Source organism: Mycteria americana, chromosome 2 (assembly GCF_035582795.1).
Source record: "Mycteria americana isolate JAX WOST 10 ecotype Jacksonville Zoo and Gardens chromosome 2, USCA_MyAme_1.0, whole genome shotgun sequence".
NCBI lineage: Eukaryota > Metazoa > Chordata > Aves > Ciconiiformes > Ciconiidae > Mycteria > Mycteria americana.
The window spans coordinates 46,838,576-46,858,368 of NC_134366.1; the positions used below are offsets into that span (position 1 = coordinate 46,838,576).

The window sequence follows — 19,793 nt, forward strand, 5'->3', positions numbered from 1 at the left end:
ATGCTGGTATCGCAGCCGTTTCTCAAGGACCTGCAACACGAGATGCAGAGAAGCAGTCTCTCTTCGGTTCGGTGACTGCTGCTTCCAACGGTAGAGTACGTCCGCAGTTGTTACCTGGGGACATAGAAGGGAAATCCCCGACACAAGAAACCGCTGCTTTTCTGCAAAGAGGAGGGAAGGGGTTATCCAGGGACTCGCGTGCGCTTCACATCCCCCGTTCTGCAGAAGGAAAGTACCAAATGGGCAAAGAACCCACCGTGAGCTCTGCAGCCCCAAGGGGAAAAGCAAAAGCTATTTCCCTGCAACTGCTAATGCTCGATGTATACGTACATTCATACATCTATTTTTCTGCCGAGGTAGCTGGTGTCAAGAAGCAGCTGCTGCAGAGACATGGAACCTCAGAGCTAAGATGTCTGTTGCTGACGGGTTTCAGAACAAAGAGAGATTAACTGTTAGGGATTGGAGTTATTTGTGTAGAATCTATTGCATTTCCAGGCAGAAAAGGTTAAAAAGAGGACTGACAAGTTTTAGGAACTATCTGTAGTTCAGTGAAGCTTTAAATCAAGTTAACACTCTCCCAACCCCTAGGGGATTTGCATAATTTCCATAATGTGCAGCATGTTTTTTGCCTCCTGATAGAAGCCATCAGTTATGTAAGCGAATTGGTTGCATAATTATGCAGATAGGAAAATAAATTTAATTGATTCAACAGAAAAGTGTGCTGTTCATTTCACCCGGGATTTCTTTTAACTCTGTGAGGAATAAAACAAATTGGGAGAGGCAATCGGCAGGTGACACTGCCAGGTACCAGCTCCATTGCGTAGGGTACCCATTTTCAAACAGAGCCAGAGCAACCCACCCCACCCCTCCCCGAGCAAAGGAATGAATGCCTACTTTTTAGCTAAAGGTCTCAACACTCATTGCTTATGAATATCACCACAAAATTCCATGGCAGCAGTATTGTAGCTTTATCTGGTCTCGTTATTCTCTATCAGTTCCCAGGATACATCCCACTGGCTCAGCAAGAGTGGCACAGACATTTCTGAATTGAAAGCTTGTTTTATACCAGATAAAATTAACATCTGAGGAAGTTTGTATTTTGACTACCTCTTGTCCCCTAACAGAAGGAGAATTTTAAGTGTTACAATAGAGTTCCTACAAGCTGCAACTGAGCCATTTTCTCCTTGCTCCTTTGTTTCTGTTCTGGTCCTTGCTCTGCAGATGGTCAAAAAGTGGCATCAGTTTCTCCGGTCTCATCACACGCAATGGCACAGAAGCTCTGAGGCCAATAATGTCAGCATTAATTTTTTACGCTAGTCACCATACTAGTCATTTTAGAAAAGAGTTATGCAGAAGGGGTTAAGACTGAAAAATGTAGACCTGGGATTTGCCAAAAAAATCCCCCACAAAGATGCAAGGTGCATCTGGAGAATGTGAAAGGACAAAAATGTGGACTAGTAATTGCCCTTAATGTAGCCGTATTTTACTGAGCTGAGGAGTATGGCATTAAGATTTTGGTAATTAGAAGTTCGATTACTACACCAGGGACATTTAATTTTACTGTTTCTCCTCATGTGAAACTCTCACTAACATTCATTAGAATTCTTCAGCGGATCGAGCGCAGCCCATAGGCCTAGCTGTAGCCTCCACTCGAGTCTGTTGTTAAAACTGGAAGCTGGCCATGTGCACAGCTGGGAGTTTCAGCCCAACTTATTCATGAGCATTTGCTACATTATGTGCTATGGCATGGTGAAAGACTGCATAGCCTGACTGATTTCACACATTCTTAACCTCCTCATGCAGCATATCATACTCTAGATTCTTGTATGAGATATTGAACTCTCCACGTCTACTTTGCCATTTGCCTCTCCTCCTGCATACCTAAGAATATTAATTACAGGGATCTGAACAGAATTAAATAATTTAATGACAATACTGACTCACAGATATGTTGGATACTTCACACAAAGAATAGAAAACATTTATTAACATCTTAACAACTCCTCCAAAATGATCCCCCCAATTGCTCTTGATATAAAACATTGCAAAACTATCAAGCTTCTACTTCTAGCTTCTCACCTCTATCCCCGATGTGGGTTAAGAAACTCTCAAAACTATCAATGCTTTGAAATAAAGTTGTGGTAAGTCTTCCAAAAAACATTATTCTGTTTTAGTTACAAGAAACTGTCAATACCTAACAAAAGTAGTATTTCCAAAAGCATACCTTGTAATCAGTGAAAACTGAAGGAAGATTTTCACAAAGGGAATTTCTCATGCATCTAACAACATACTGAAGGAGCACAGCATTGTCTAGACCTAGCTACTGAGCACAGCACAGGAAAGGTTTCTTTGCACATTTTTCTGTCTGTCTGCAAACAGGTAAGCATACACTTTATTTCCTATATGAAAAATTAAATATGTAAAACGAGTTGCTTAATCTCAAACACAGAAGTTCTTTCAGCTACTAAGAAACAGTAACTTACACCTGGGGAAAAGCAAAAATATGGCTATTGTCTGCTGAGTGGCTGGCTCTGCAAAACTGTGTCTCTGTTGTACTTAATTTTATTCTTTAGAAGATTTTTCCATCTTTCCAGGCTCGTTTCCATTCCACACTGGAGTTTTGTCCTGTTTAGCACATGGAATTTCTGTCACCAAAACGGTACTTAGAATGTTGCTCAAGAAACCTTTCTGGCGTTTTGACACACATCAAAATGACCAGATTTATATGGCTTTCAAGTGGACCCAGACAGTACAAAAATGTGAAATACAGGACTTAACAGTAAAGTTGTTTAAATTGCCTACTGGTTTATCATGGTGATAGGGAGAAACACTGTATTGACAGAAACACCAGGTGCACCAGTTGTACCAAAACTTCTGAGCAATGATGTGGGGAGTTTGCTTTGCTTGTTAATATAAAACATGACTGAGATTGCATGCTATCAGCTGAAGATGATATGCAGGAGATGGAACCAAAACATTGCACAAATTTTACATGGTTCCAAGTTAAGCTAGAAGGTCAATGATTAACCTCTGTCTGAAAAATAAAGCAACATTTGAAATTTTTTTCTGGAGATCATCTAAGTGAAAACTCAAGGTTGCTTATAATGGAAAAAATAATGCTGTCTCTAGAACATCCCAAGCTTTGAAGCCATACAGATTACTACAAGAATTTTGTCCTTCTGTGTCTCTCAAACACAGTATTAGCCACATCTGGTACCGCTTACAGAAATGTGGGATTAAGCTGAGGTTCAGATAGCCTCTGTCTAATTCCAAGGGAGATTAAGCTATAAAGGATTTTACATAAAGTAATTAGCAAAAATTACTTAGTTTCTCACTGCCAGTTTTACTTTGTTGAAACCTTCCAAAATTGCTCTTGCCACTAATGCTGGAGTGGCTAGAAGAATGTCAGTTTAAATCCCTCATCTGAAACCTGATCACTTCTTATCCAGTCTTTCAGTTACTGGGAAACAGAAGCAGCAGAATGCTACTGGCTTTGACCAGGTGGATAGCCTTACAAATGGCAGAGCCATTCTTGGTGAATACCAAGTGGTGGAACGCAAAGTCTGTTTGAACTAGTGCCAACTGCTCTTCAAGAGAAATGTTGAGATAAGGGGCTTTTAAAGAAATGCCATCTGACTGTTAGTACTGAATCTACCATTTTTTAGAAGGAAAGCAGATGAGATCCTCACAGAAGAATGATACCCTGTGAAAACACAAGAGCCTCTATCCTTGCATTTTTCTGTACAGTGGCACAGGAGGAAGGCAGTGATCTTGGTGGTCATCAGATTCAATCCTCTCTTGTCCAGTAGCAACTCCGAGACAGACTGGATGAGCAGTGGTGTCAAAAAGGGTCAGGACCTGACCTGAAGAGGGTCAGGAATCTAACAACTGTCAGTCAGATTAATGATATCAGATTAATGGCACGAACCTCAAGACTAGAGTGGCAATCCCCCAAACAAAAAAAACACCAACACTCCTCCAAAACCCTCCACAACCATCCAGCGCCAAGATCATGATGGCTTTCATGATTCAGAGGCACAAAGGACACCTGCAGTAATGCTGCTGGAACTGGGAAGAGACTCATGCTGCCCCAAAGGAGGGAAAGATTTTTCAAACATTGAGGACTTATGCCACCATCTTGATCTCACTTATGATGGAACAGCCTTAAAAAACCCATGAACTTCTATACCCAATACAGCAGAAATTTTCAGCACAAAAAGCTCTAAAGGGGATGGAGAGCAGGACCAAAAGAGTTGTATTATTGGCATGTTTGTGAAGGTTGGCACTGGAGATCTAAACTAACACTACAGAAGTGGGGAACTTGGGCAAGTATCAACTTTGACAGAGGTCCCATTGATTTGCCACAAGAGTTTTCTGATATGAAATGTTTGGTTCTTCTTACTCAGGCTGCAGATCAGTAGATGAAGTGTGACTTAAGCAATTCAAGCTCCGAATCTGATTCAGGATTTGCAGGTGGAAAAAAGAGTAATTCCTGAAGAACCAGGAATGCTAGAACCAGCTTGCTAGAAGCCTCCATCTCATCACGCAGTTGGCAGAAACTGAAAAATGGGCAAAACCACTTCCCTCTAAGAGCACAATCAAGGGAGGAAGCAAGTTTTCCTTTTCAGTGGAAATACCCATCTATACAAATGCGAAGCCATATACAAGTTGTTATCAAGACACAACTAAACCTCCAGCTGTGAGCAACTTGTGTAGACTCTCTCAGTTCTGTGAAGGAAGGTATCCTAAGTCAGGCATGTCTCAAGTGATTTTGAAGTTATTTTATTCTCAGTGCTTTTTACTGGGTTTTTGGAGTAAGGAAATTGAGATCTAAGGGGCACACAGATGGGACAATATCCTCACAAGATAACTGTGAAGAAGACAAAAGGAAACATGTATTACTTCTACAGACTATGAAGCAATGTGGAAAATGTCTCACTCAAGAACAGTAGATACACTCAATCAATGCACTTATATACTATGACCTGCTGGGAGAAGAGTAACAGTTAGTGCTGGATTCTCCGTAAAAAAGGAGAATGTAGGTTCTAAGGCTGCAGCTTCCTCATTATCTAATGATGCCATTACAAAACATCTATGTAAGTTGGTGTGACAATCTATATAGTTAAGGAAAAAATTATTCCTTCTGTGCTACTATCTGCATTATCATCAATATAAGTATTTAAAAACACAACTTGAGTTTGAAGCCTTGCTGTAAATCAGTAAGGCACAGTCTGAACACAGTGGGAACTGCCTTTATTAATTTGTATTATTTTCAACAATGATTGCTTTAACCATTAAAACCCAAAAGTCTTTACTATTTAATGACTACTGAAACAACCAAACCTTCCCAGCCCATTTCATGTTCTCCTGAAGCCATTTTAGAGCAGATGTAAGCTCCAAGCTGTAAACTTCTTCCATATTAACATTCATTGTCATATGCTTAAGAAAAAGCTTTGGATCAGATACACGAGCAGCCAGGATCAGTCTCTCCACTGCCGCTTGATAGTCACTGTTAGTCTGAACTGTCTGATCTTCACATCTGTAAGTGAATTTTCACAAATACAAAATTAGGTACCATACAGGCCCTGTGTCACTTGCCTGACACTTTATACTGGCAACAAGATTACAAAAACATTAAAATAATGGCTGGTGTTCACTTATAATAGATTATGTTAATTTCTAGACAAATTTTATCTGATTATTCTGAAGAATTAAAAAGTTAGAAAAAGTATATTTTTAACATATTTTACGGAAATGAAAAGTAATAGGATTTAATGCCAGTGCAAAGTAGGTCTGCAATATTCACAGCACGTTTCATGAAGAAATGTTCGACTCTGGGCTGGAAAATTCAGTAAAGGAATGTAAACCATTTTATGAACTGGATATAGCAAGAATTCATGTACATGCTTACATCCAAAAGGATTACTCATTTTTGGCATGTAATCACTTTTCGAATAAGGATGTGCCTAAGTGACATGCCTACATTTTTGCAAGAGCAGAACTTACTCTTTAAGCAAACCAGCAGAGGTACAATAGCATACACATGAAAGCAAGAGATAAAAACCTCCTCATTTATCAAAAGAACAAAATTAAGAGATGTATTCCTTGGGAAGGGTAGAGGGGAAGGAAGACAGAGATGCTGTTTTCCTGCTCAAACAGGAAGTTTGAGATGCCCCTATTCATCCTTCTTAACAAATGTAGCTTTTCTACGCAGTTTCACGTATTGATGCTGAGCCAGTCAATCTCAGAGAAAATGGGGTCTTGAAAAATAAATTATGGGTATAATCTAGTGACAGTGGTTGGTGGTTTATGGACAAAAGGAGAAAAGCAACAAAACACATTTTTATTTGAAGGTATTAAGTATCACAGAAAGGGGGGAAAAAAACTAACAAATTTAATATTGAGATATCCCCTATAAAGAGAATCAAGTAAAATGGCTTCAAGCACTTTGAAAAAACAGCCAAGAAATGTTAGAGTTGGTTTTTGAAAGGAGTAACATTTTGACTGTGCCCTTCTACTCCACTGCTTAACCACAACCCAAGAATCAATACATCAAGATATCAAGCTATCCTGTCTTTGAAAATACAGTACACTCTTAGTGCGGTAGACACGTTCAGTTAGGGAACACAGTCCAATATCACTCTGGAACAATTACTTTTCTGTTACACATATGTAAAAATAAAAATAATAATAATAAAAAACCCCCCAAACATTTACTGTTCTATAACCAGTTTAGAAACAAGGATTAAAAACAAATTTAAAACCAAGCATTCTCTTTCCCAGCCAATGGAAAATAAGATCTCTCATTAATTACATGATCACCCGGATAAATACACTCAAAATGGTACGTATCTGACTACAAACCTTTTCAGTATTATTTGAAGAGTCTGACTAGCAGCCATTGGACTTTGAATATCACTGGCATTTGAAACAAGAAATATTTCAATGGCCAACAGCATCTCAACCTCAGACAGGTAAGACGGAATCATCAAAAGTTTGTGATATAAATTTCCCTGCAGTGGTGGGTAGCAACCCAATGTCAAAGCACCTGAGAGTAAATGCAGAAATGTAAGGAATTAGGATTACCATACTGAACATAGATCTGTTTTCTTCGGTATGTGGCTAAGAATGTGGGGAAAAAAACCCCCAAACTCCTAATGGATTTTACTATTTCACCTGTGAAATGGCCTGATTTGAGAACACAGCAAACAGCATTCTCTCATAATATTCACTGTTGTAAAATGTTATTTTTATCAACTAATATTATCAGCAATGATTAAAAAGCTCTGTCAGAAACCGGGGGACTCCAAGGGTGTAATAACGCAAGTACAATTTAGGACAGGTTAGACAGAAGCTTTATTAACTATGATCACAGTGAGAGGACATTTGAACAGCATCTCCGCCTTTGCTCCCCTGTCCTCTGCCAAGTGATCCCAGAGACCCAACCTATACAGTGTTTCAGAAAAAAAAAAAAAGAGGTGAGGAAAAACAATCATTTCAGTGTTAACAAAGCCAAGTTTCCATCCCTCCAGGGATGGACTCCTTAAGTAGCTTGCTAACTGCAGAAATTCTAAGATGGAATCAAACGGTAATGTGACAAGATGGAGAGATGGCTCTTGGTGGACCCTATCAGAGTGGCACACCCAGTATTATATTAGCTCAGAAGTGAAGAGTTGAAAACAATCACAGACTGCTAGCTTTCAGCTGAAAGGAATTTTCTTTTAGTTAGGATAAACTTCTTAGCCAGACCTCTCAAATCTTAAATATTAATAATTTTACCACCACAGCTCCAAACAGAAGTATAAAGAAATCTAATTTGCCTAGATGAAAAAGTGAAGATGATGCACTTTTTAACCATTTCAGGGTTCACATTACAGAATGTTCAGAATTACATTTATTTCATGCCAGGTAGTATGCACCGATTCGTATTTTCAATGTCACTATTTCCCAATAAACATTTTGGTTACAAATAAATTCCTGATAGTGACACAGAAAGTACTGTTTTCTTCTTACAAAGTATACTCCTACCCATTTCTCCCCAACATACTGAGCTGTTATGAGCATATGTTATCCAAAGAACATAAGGGAAGGATATTGTTTAAGCAGCAACTTACTTTTGTAATAGGTCCTAGCTTTAGACCACAAAGAACTTCTTCCCAAAGCTGTGATTAATCCTCTAAGTAAAAAAAAATCAATAGCTATGTTTTTTGAAAGCATGAAGTCTACTGCAGAAGATGAGACCCCAAGGTTCTTGCTCTCAAAACAGGCATTTATCAGCTTGTTAAAAAGGCAGCTGTACTGAGAAACATCTACAGTATCTGAAATGAAATGAAGAATATTAACTACTGAATTAAGTCAAATGCAAATCTAATTGAAGAATCACTTCTCAATCAGTACCTAAATCAGGACTCTTGCTTCTGTCAGCAAAATGGAACAAGGTTGAGATAACTTATGCTAATGCTTTATTAATCAAAAGTCTTTTCATACAGTTAGTTCATTCATGTTGTGAAAGAGAAGTGTTAAGGTCCAAGTAATAATTTGCTGCCAAAAACCAACAGGATCAGATAAAAATATATTCACTTGCCCAAGCCAATAAATACAATCTTCACCTGGTATCTCAGACTTAAAATGTGCACCAATAAAAATCACCTTGGTGCTTTAAGTTCTGCTTCTATTATGAACTGTCCACTTCCTCTCAACTGTCCCCTTCTTGGCATGACTGAGCAGCCTTGTATCCACCTCATGCCTCAAAGGACTAAATCCTTTTAGGATTCTCTAAGTAGATGGTCTTCCAACTAAGCTCTCCTAACATACCTAAAAGTACACACTGGCAATAGGACTGAGACCTACACACGGGAATCAGCTGAGGTTTCCTCAGTGCAGCCTAAGTAACTACGCATCTCATCTTGAAGTACACATCCAAAGTTTGTCAGATAAACTGGTCCAAAAGAGGACTCAGTTCTTAACATGGTATGTAAAAGCTGCCTAGGTTAGCTAGCTCAGTTATGGAAAAAAACCAATGCATTCATCTGAAGTTAAGATAAAATTAATCGCCCCAATGATATCCCTATTTTATCTTATTGTATAGACTCTGTATGATCCTTAAAAATGTAGTGGGTCTTTCCTGTTACCCTGCGTAACTGAGCCAATTGGAAAAAGAGGACAGGTGTATAACCTCTGTGCGTGTACGTGCATGTGTGTGTGCGTGCGTGTCGCAAGAGCTGCAGAGTACAATACACATTTTAACTGACACTACACTCTTTGAAAAAAAAAAAAAAAGGGCTTTTCTAAAACCATCTTAATTCTTCAACAAATTTTAGCTGGAAAACAAACAAGAAGAACAGTACAGAATCATCTGTTAAATTTTTAGCTCTTAACACAGTACCTTTTTCTTTACTTACCAGAATGATTTTGAAAACCTGGTAAGTTCTGCAGAACTTCAAATGCCTGCCTGTATAGACTTTTCCTCAAGTATTTGTGCACTAGTGTACGCAACAGATTACGTCGATTGAGGATGTCCACTTTATCACAGGGCCACAATGGTGCATTTGTGGTCCACTCTGACTCTGTGGCAAACAACAGTGCAGTGTTATTTCTATGAACTGAAACCGCTGGATGCTGAGATTTTTGGCCATTAAGAATATACTGTAAACTGTAGCAGAAAACAAATTTTGGTATTTTGAAGAAAATGCAGTTCTAGTTATTAATAATTCATTCTTTATCACCAATACTTCTCAGATGGATTCTCTGAACCTTTATATTGTAAATAACCCCTTTTAATAAATATCACGGTAGTAAAATGGACTGTCAGTGGCATATATACGTGTATATATAAATATGTATATATTTACCTACCTATATAAAATTGAATAGCAAATTTGAGATCCTCAATATTACTTTATAGAACACCTTCTATTCTTGTTTATACTTCTGAGTTTCTTCTCTTTTCAGCAGATCAGAATTCCAAAAAAGCCAGTAATTATGTGTTATTTAATTGCAGAAATATGGTACTATTCTAAAGCTATTTTACTAAGTGTGGATACTGTGAGGGGTAAAGAAACACTGCACTGACCCAAGCCTGAAAATTTTTTGACACTGATGTCACCTGGCTCAAAGGAAATCTACATGGGGCAGGGTCACTTTCCAAGCTGCACCACCCCACCCCACCCCCCTTATTATGGTAGGCTTTTCAGTAGAATGTGTTGATGGCAGACTACTGGGAAAACTTTTCTGAAAAAAAATTTGGTATTAGTCATATTTCTTATACATATCAGGAAGAATATTAACCAGTAAGATGGATCACATTTTATTTTTCTTGTCCCAGTATTATTAACTTTATTTAAGAACAGAGACCAGCTTGTAATTTTTATCTGAAATCTGTCATAGAAGGGGACTGTTCAATTTTAAGTCAAAACTCATTTTTTTTAATAAAACAAGCTTACCTCTCAATACCCATGTCGCTCCATCCAAACTTCCAGTTTTAAGAAAAATTTCTGCAGCTTTATTAACAATTTGACATCTTGATGCTAACCTCTCTGCACCTATAAGTCCTTTCAAGACTGTAAAACGTATCTGTAGCTCATGCAATTTATCCAAAACCTTCCTTCCCTAGCATAAGAGGGAGAAGGGAAAGGGGGAAGGTCAGAGAAAGCAATGGTATCTGTGAACACGGAGTATATTTAAACAAAATACAGCAGATTTAATTTGGTGATACAGATTTATAGGCATCAGTTTAGTTATCCAAACTGAGTTGGGGTGAAAAAAAAGTATAGTAAAATTTCTAATGAATAGTAAGTGTTTTTGACTGTGTAGGCAAAAAAATCCCACCAACCCATTGTTGAACAGTTCCCAGCACACTATTCCCCATTACATTATTTCTACTATATAATGTTCCTATACAGTATTTTTAATATACTTTGTAATTAATTTGTATTTGCTTACTTTAGTAAGCAATACAAATTAATACAAGCAAATATTAGTATAATATTTTTACTCTTTTGATTCCATTCAGCACTACGCGACCTATAAAATTCTAAAAAGATCATAGAGAGAGTTTTCATTTTGCAGCAGAGGCGTAACTGTTAAACTGAAATAATTACTCCAGCATAAGCCAAAGAAAACACTGATAGTTGTACCCAGCAGGACAATAAGCTGGAAAAAGTTGGGCCTATCTGGCCAACAGTATAACAACCAACAACTTTATCATTATGTTCCAGGTTGATATTTAGACTGGTTTCCTACAGAAGCTTCCTCTTAACAACTTTTTGGTTGGCCTTTTCAGTCAAAGATGGAAGAAAGGTAGCAGTCTCAAAGATAATTAAGATCTAACCAATCTAAAGATTATGATCAAGTCAAGGTGGGATATCAAATTAATGTCCCCAGCAAGGCAAGGACAGGCAAGGTTCAGCACTTATCCTGCCTGGCTGTACCTTGCTGGTCAAGCAACATGAACGAAACTCCAAACTAGACATGTTTCTGCTCTTGCTTAGTGGGTGCATCAATGAGGAGGTGGCTTATTAAAAATCGTAGTCATATGTGTACACGCATTGTGGTGACGGAACAAGGGTCACGGAAGGAAAGGGAGGTTTTGGAGAACAGAAAAGTTGACAGAAAATGAAACTTATTAAGAAGCTCTTTTTTTGAAAATGTTTTATGCATATGCACATACATACTGTGGACTGGCATATGCTCAAAACTGGAGACTTTTGAAGGCCTACAGGTATCTGCAATGGTTTATCTCAGCATAACCCATAAAAGAATACTAACTACATCACTGCAGGTAACATTTAAGGTGTAAAGAACCCATTCAATTGTAGATGTATGTGGTTGAAGGGAAAAAATACATACCAGATAGACTGAGGTGAAACTTTTGAAGCAAAATAGAAACTTGGAATCTAAGTGGCAAACCAGAGACAAAATACAAAATTAAGGAAGATCTGCATCTATTCCATCCTTCCAGTGAAAGGAAGGGCCACTAAGAAGTGGGTCTTTATAGAAAGATGGAAAGCATGCAGCTGTAAGCACAAATGATCTATAAAGGAAGGGCACCCAATTAAAATGCAGTTGTGGAATTAGATCCTTAATTGGACAAGAACCTCTGACCAATCCTCTGAAGTAATAAAAAATTGGATAAAAATAAACCATAGCAAAGTCCTTCAAGATAGGAAATAGTTGAAATGGGAAGGGGATGAAATAGTTGTCAAAAGAGCATTAATGTTGCAGGATTCTCTACAAGTAAATATCCAGAAAGTAGTCTATTGTTGCTTGAAGAGCTGTCTCCATGGAAGACCTATTCACATGTTTCAAATCTGCATGTTTTTTCGAAGTACATCTTTTTATGAACTTTCCTTAGCTCTTACAAAGAATACTCTCTTCAGGACCAAAGAGCATACATATTTTACCCCCAAGAACCACCAAGCATCAAAGCTACGTGATAAAGAGGTTTGATGTTAATGAAGGGAAAGTGATCTGAAAAGCACACCTAGAGCTTTAGGCAGTCCAACACGTTCATAAAATGGCACAGGGTATGTCCTAAAGCCAGAATTACTTTGGGCACAGCAGGAAGAACAAATCCATCACTATCTTCTATTTTCTGTACCACTTTTTGGAAGAAACAAGACATGGGATCAAACAGATACTAGCCTGTAACGACAGGATTAGGGACTTATGCAATACATGTAATGGAGTGAAACTGGTCGGAGAGGTAGGAATGACAGTTCTACTTCATCCCTGAAGCAGATCTGCCAGTTCTGATAAAAATCATTCAGAGCACAGCCTCATTCACACTCACATATGGTCAACACAGGTTGCCTACAAGGCTATTTGAGGATCTTGGTGAGCAGTCTGTTGAGAGGTGGGTTTGATACCTAACACAACATTCTCAAAGAAGCAATGATCTTTTACTCTAGACATGAAAAAAATCATAGTATCATAAGAACTGGTCTACTTTTAGTAACTCCTGTCATACAAGAGAAACACTACACATGCTTTTGACACCTGGCACCTCTGAAATGAGGACATGAAGATGAACCTCCTTGGAATATCAGAGGTCCTGCAACCCAAATATCAGGATCTCCCTTAAGATGGATCTGGAAAACAGCTAAAATGTATGAAGGCATTTCCCTACAAACACTGAATATATGCTGCCTCTGCTGAAGAAGACAGCCAAAATCCAAGCCAAACTGAACTCTCTGATTGGCACGTGAGCACTGACCACTCCTCAATACCAAAAGTTTAGACTACCTCTTCTATGGCCAGGAATATCTTAACTGTCTAACTGCTGAGTTTTGTGGAACAAAAATGCTTCAGAAAGTTCTAATGCAGTACTACAAAAGTGCTAATGCAAAGACCCTTTCTCCTTCCCTTTACTCCTGAACAGTACCGCACTGTGCTGCAGCTTGATAGGGACCTGCTAAAGACCATTCAACTCAATAAGCTAATGCTGCAAAATTAATGACTCATAAAAATGAGTGTATTGCCTCTAGACTAAGCACCTCTATCAAGTATCTCCTGGGACTTGGACTGACCCTGGAAACAGACTGAGCAGTGCACAGGTTTTACATAACAGAATTCCTGAAGGTTATCCCCTAGTGACAATAGTACAAAAGACATTGTAATCCTTTGATGCAAACTAGAAAGGGTTCCTCAATGACAATTCACAAAAAAACCCCAAGAGACAAAAGGGGACAAGGAGAGTGTTTGCTTTTGTTCATAAAAATACATGCTGGAAATCATCTTGTACAGGATGAGGAACATCCCAGTACAGCATAATTATTAGTTGTAAGGATCAGGCCCATTGACACAAAGGTAAGTTCAGAATGTGATCACTGACCAAAATCATTGGTGGTCTATATAATTTCTTTTGTTGGCACTGATCATGTTGCACTGTGTAGGAGATCTGGCTTGGTATACACTGCTTCCTTCCAGGAAGAAAAAGACTAATTTAACATTGAAATGGATCTTGCTGCTGTGAACTTATGATCAATACTGCATGAGGCCTAAAGAGTGTAAAACATCCAGGTCTCGTCTCTTAACCCTGGCCCTTTGTAATATTTGACAGCAAAGAAAGGATTGTAAAGGGTATTTCTTTGTGAGGTCCGAGTCTTTGCAAGATTCACATAACTCAGAACCCTAGATTCAAGGGAAGAAAAGCAATTCTAGTGACATTCTGGGGAATGAGCAGTTCACCAAGTGTAGTAGCAGCCTTGCTATGCTTCTCTTCTGTCTTCCTGGCCTTATCCATTACATTTGAGGTGAGGTTCAGAAGCATCAGTGCAGGAAAGGGCCCATTCAACCTTCTGTAAATGTTGCTTGAGTTAGGAGGTCTCAAAATACAGCAGTATTGCCAGACAGAAGAAAGTGGCATTTCTGGGAAACAATCCCATCAGCACCTTGCCCCAGAATCTCAGGGAAGACCTGACTCCTAATCCAGATTCATCCTTAGCTCAGAAAAGTCAAAAGCTGCACCTGAACAATCAAGTTTCTAGGTTGCAAGACAAAGTTATGACGGGCTCCATAGAGGACTGCTGCTCGGAAAGGCACAATAAAATGCTTAGATCCAGCTGGACAATTAAGAAGTACTAAGATGGTGGGGAGGCAGGTGGCACATCCAGCCACTCAACTAGAGAAACACAGTTTAACATCTAGAACAGAAATGACTCATTCTTTTTCTTCCAGTCAGGTTCTTATAGTCCAGTATACCTTTATCCACTGCAGTACTTTGTGATAAAAATACATTACACTTATCCCAATCCTTCCAATGAAAATTCTGTCTGCTTCATTATGTTGTGAATTTTTTATTACTGGAAAGAAAAAAAACATTTTTTTTTTTTATTTTACATGTAAATGCAGTTTTAAAGAAATTACACACTTGAAAAACACGGTCATTGTGAAAATATTAAATATACTTTCTGAAATATTTGCCATTAAAAGTAGTAACTTCTTAACATCAGAAGTAGGGTAAATAACTACAGTTTGTTCAGACACTATTTCGTAGTCGTCTAATTCATCCATAAGATGCTTGGACATGTAATGGCATAATTAAGTAACATCATTATTTGTAAAGTACGCTTTGCATTTTCTGCTATGAAAAAATTTTCACTATGAAAAAATGTTGCCAATTACAGAATCCAGTAATTACAAGTTTTTCCAACCATATTATACAACCACTTTGGAAGCACTGTTGGTATTCTAGAGCAGTGGTCTCCAAAGTGGGGTGTGAGCACAACAATCCATTCAGGTGTGGGAAGAAAATATTTTTTGAAAATATTTTTTCAAAAATATTTTCAAAAATACCATTAAAAAATAACAATAAATAAAATAGTTTTAAAAGTAGTGTTTATTTCATCTTTATCTCATCTTTTTAATTTCTATTTTTGTGTATGTTTTATAATGCTCTTAATACATTAGTGCAGTAGTACATTAGTGCAGTAGTACACTTATATAATTTATAAATAAGTAAATAAACTGGGGGTGAGCGCTTAAAAATTTTTTTACTGATAGAGGTGCCTATCAGTTTGGAGACGACTGCTCTAGGGAAGAGACTAAGTTCCAAGCCCCACCAAAATCTTCTGTCTGTGTCACAACTGGAAGCTGTGATAGCTGTTTTATAATATGAAAATCTGTGGTGAGAAAGGTCATGTCACATATCTGGAATAAATATTCATAACGTTTTAGTAGTTAATACAGGTTGAAAAAGATCTGAGTTATCCATTATAAAATGCTTTAATATCCCACTGACACTTCACTGATCCTCAGTGTTCTGCAAACTTATTAGGAAGAATGATACAGATATATAAATGAAGGGGCATAGGGAAGAAAGGGTAAGAAAACCTGCCAGAACTATTAAAAAACTACAAAACAATGTTTTGTTGTTTTGTGGACCCAGCCCTTGCAGAAATTCTTGGCTCTTTAGAGAATAAAATACTTCTGGAAAATCCAAATTACTAAAAAAAAAAAAAAGTAAAAAAAAAAAAAGTACAAATTATATACATGATGTAACCCTGTTCAATGTGTTTTGAAATATACAAATATATATATATAGCTGTATTTACAGCTCTAAAGCTTATTTATGCTATTAAGAGTGTGACACTTCACATGACAATACTTAAATACATTTGCCTTTGTCCTGAGAACAGGACATTCTTATTAAAAGACCACCAATTTTGGTTTCTCTTCCTGACTTCAAAAAGCTCAAATGTTCTTCTTTCAGAACTTTCTTTAAGTGTAAGTAAGCACTGTGGACTACTGCTAGAAAATGGCTTCTATTGAGCATTTTAGCTGATTGTATTTGCACCTTGAAATTCTGAATATTATAACATATATAATTAACTACTATTCAGAAAACAGTATACAAATTTGGTTTTTTACCTCTTTTAAAAACTCTACAAAGAATAGGCATGAACAAAAAGCATTTCTTGCATCCTAATTTTACCTGCATCAGCAAAATCACAAAAAGGAACTCCTGGTCTGTCTGTCTCAGAACCTCTGGTTAGTATTTCAGCAATACATAAAGATAATTTCTGAAGATCATCAAAATCTTCACATCCAGTTCTCGCATTAACATACAAAGCTCCCAGCTTGGTCCAATCACTCTTTTCCTTGCAATGCTGCAAAGGCGGCAAGGGATAAATATAAGCGAACCTGCTTCCAGAACACCAAACAGAAAATATATTGAAATTCAAGAGATACACCTGGGATAGACTTAAAGCAGAAAAAAGATGGCAGATGAAACCCTACTGCCAAGAACCTCCATGCTCAATATGGCGCAGTTACATGTTGCTTAACTTGCATGGACTGCTAATCACTTTTGTCTCTCAAGAAATTAAAATCCTTTCTCCATTTACATCATGACCCCAACTGGGAAAGCTCATAACTTATTCATCCTATTTAAGAACTGGCATTCATCCAGTATTTTACTTCCCCCCCCCGATGCATGCCAAATTGATGGTTATTTTCTATACGCATTAGTCTTTTGCTTGCCAGATCACTTGATGATTTTGGTGTTAAAGGAGTAAAAAAATCAGTCCTGGTTCTTCCCTTCTTAAATTTTGGTCTCACGATCTGTGCAGTAAATGTGATAATATGTAAACTATATTATAATTGTTCATAGGAAGTAATCTGCCCTTGAATATGAAAAAAGCAAGTGTTCAATTAAAGAATTTTTAATAATATTTTCTTATTCTATAAAATACCTGCTTAGTGTTGCCAATTACAGCCTTTTACAATTATGCCTTTTTATACTAGGTATTAATTCTATCTGCTAAAAAATACATTAAATAATTTTTTGGTGGGGAATGATGTACCACTACCAATTACAAGCACAACAAATGTAAGGCATAGGAAATGATTGCTTAAAATTATGAAATCTTTGAATTAGATGCAAAACCAAGATGAAAACTACAAGTATGTAAATTAAAATATTGACATGACAGAAAGCCGAAGACAGTTTTCCCCTGCACATTAACCTTTCCCAAACATGGCTTTACATAAAAATACTTTATCATAATCTCAATATACTTAATAATAAAGCCCACTAATTTTAAATGATGTAGAAAGTACTGTTTCTTGTAGGTTTAAAAAAAGTCATGGTTTAAGTATTCCAACAGGCTTGAAGAATGCACATACTGTACCTGAATTTCAGCCACTGCCAAGTTGAAGTCAAAAAGCCAGTTCTTCTCAAGATTTCTTTCCTGAAATCTTCCATAAAAAAAATTAATACTTAATTTTAACACAGCCTATTGAACTAAACTATGCACTAGCAGAAGATGATCAACAAATTATCATATATGAACTAAAACTGATAAGATTTTTGATCCTATTTACAACACACTATGCAAACTGGACACTGAAAACATGTGTCCATGAAACAACAATCATGCCAAGGGAAGTCAGTACATGTATTAAGCAAGTAATTGAGCAGAGCTATTTTCACAGAAAATACTCCCTTGTCTCAGTAGAAATGTAACTGAAAAGGTATGAATAAGACTTGCAATCCATTAAGTAAATGCAGAACTGTATTGTATCTATTTCTGACATAAAGGTAAAAAAAAAACGTTAATTACATGAAAGAAAGTGCTATTCAGCTTCAAATACCTAGGAGCATAACACTTTATTCTGATGCCGCCACTGAAGCAATGGATACATCTACCCAGTGCGATGCTATCATGTAGAGATGCGTAACCTACACATGAATGAGCTAACACATGTAGTTGAAGTAGCACAGCTGCTCAGTCTTCATAGATACAGACTGTTTCTCAGTTTGTGCTGAACACACATACATACTGAGGCAACCTGGAAGGGGTCATTCCTTTGTGAATCAGATTCCTGATCTGAAAAGTGATAAAGATTACCTCCAACATGTGTGGTAAGTTGCACTGGTAAAACACTGAGACCCGTGGCTGAAAGGTACTCTATTGGAAAAGTATGAAAAGCAGCAAATAATTTCTACAGTGCTTTCACTTGAAACAGAGATGGCTTGTTTTCACATAGTAGATGCTGCATATTTGATTTCCTCTAAGAATCAAAGGTTGCTTTATGAATCGCAAATTTAGTTTCTCAACTTGTGTGTGCGTGTATGATGCAGATGACACACACATACACACAAAAAAAAGGATCACAATCTTGTGCAAGTGATGGGGAAACATCGACAGTTTTGGAACAGATCTGGGCTGTGACTTCACATTTTGCCCAGCATAATCCAGCAGTACTTAAAAAATTACCCTCCTCCCTAGTTGTGTTGGCACAAGTGTTTATGCAGTCGCGCAGTAAATGAAACTAGAAAACTACTTCAGATTATAACTAATCCTCTTATTGCCTAGAAGGGTTGTTTACTGCAGAAGTACTGTTTGCTTATGTAGGCCTAAATGATATATTAAACCATGATGTTTCTAATTTGACTACAGTTACATAAACTTGTAGCACAGCTGGGAACAGATTGTACAATGATGATTAGTATGGAAAAAAAATAATCATAACTGCGGTCAGAATCTAAGTTTTGACTTAACAATCCTTGATTTTTGAAACACAGTAGATTGACAGCACTTTAAAATACAATTAGGCATGATATGATAGTATTTTCATCCAAAACACTAGATTTGCATTTTCTAATTGCCTTTTAAAGTTTTTACATAAATTTATAAAAATAGAACCTGAAGAAGGAACTAGACAGATATAATTATAAAATAGGTCCTTAAAGACATACCTGGATTTTATGTTCAAAACAATATTTATTTCCTCACTGGAAACTTGTAATTGGTGAAGGACCTTAATAATATAGTCAAAATGTTCAAATTCAAGGAGCATACCAGCATCAATGAGCTGCAATATCAAACAGGGGGAAAAAAAGTAAGCATACAAAAAATTGAGATCACTTACATATTTCCAGAGGCAAGTGGCAAACAACAGTGGGAAAAACATGTCACAGTGAATCTCAGTCAAAAAATAAGGGATAAATGGAAACCCATACCACAAATTCAGCTAGTCACAATATAACTTTTAAAAAATAGTACTGAAATAATATTAAAGTGATATGTTTGAGTTTTAAAACAGGCAATGTATTTCAGAAATTCCAACAAGTAGCAGTAGTACAATCAAACTCATACCTTACAAAAGGTACTGATTAATGTAGGCACAGCATCTCTTATATTCAAAGAAGCCACATGCTCAAAAACTTTCAGAAGAACATGTACAGCTGGCTAATTCAGACAAAAAAGCAGAATCAGTTTTGCAACTCTGTTCAATTAGAAAGCTTAGAGTTTTTATAATAGGAAATTTTGAATTGCTCTTCCCCTCCC

The 19,793-nt window shown here is 37.2% G+C and overlaps 1 protein-coding gene across 1 annotated transcript in view; it reads right to left on the bottom strand.

Moving 5' to 3' along the window:
• Nucleotides 1-5,325: 5,325 nt before the first annotated feature.
• The window catches only part of TOPAZ1 (testis and ovary specific TOPAZ 1), a 41,064-nt gene continuing 26,596 nt past the window's right edge, over nucleotides 5,326-19,793 (bottom strand). Inside the window, exons 11-20 of the mRNA XM_075495583.1 lie at nucleotides 19,602-19,694; nucleotides 19,202-19,317; nucleotides 17,631-17,697; nucleotides 16,433-16,607; nucleotides 14,701-14,801; nucleotides 10,443-10,608; nucleotides 9,402-9,566; nucleotides 8,115-8,318; nucleotides 6,865-7,048; nucleotides 5,326-5,539 (exon numbers count right to left, since the gene is read on the bottom strand). Coding sequence (XP_075351698.1) covers nucleotides 5,326-5,539; nucleotides 6,865-7,048; nucleotides 8,115-8,318; nucleotides 9,402-9,566; nucleotides 10,443-10,608; nucleotides 14,701-14,801; nucleotides 16,433-16,607; nucleotides 17,631-17,697; nucleotides 19,202-19,317; nucleotides 19,602-19,694 — 1,485 coding nt within the window. The remainder of the gene's footprint in view (nucleotides 5,540-6,864; nucleotides 7,049-8,114; nucleotides 8,319-9,401; nucleotides 9,567-10,442; nucleotides 10,609-14,700; nucleotides 14,802-16,432; nucleotides 16,608-17,630; nucleotides 17,698-19,201; nucleotides 19,318-19,601; nucleotides 19,695-19,793) is intronic.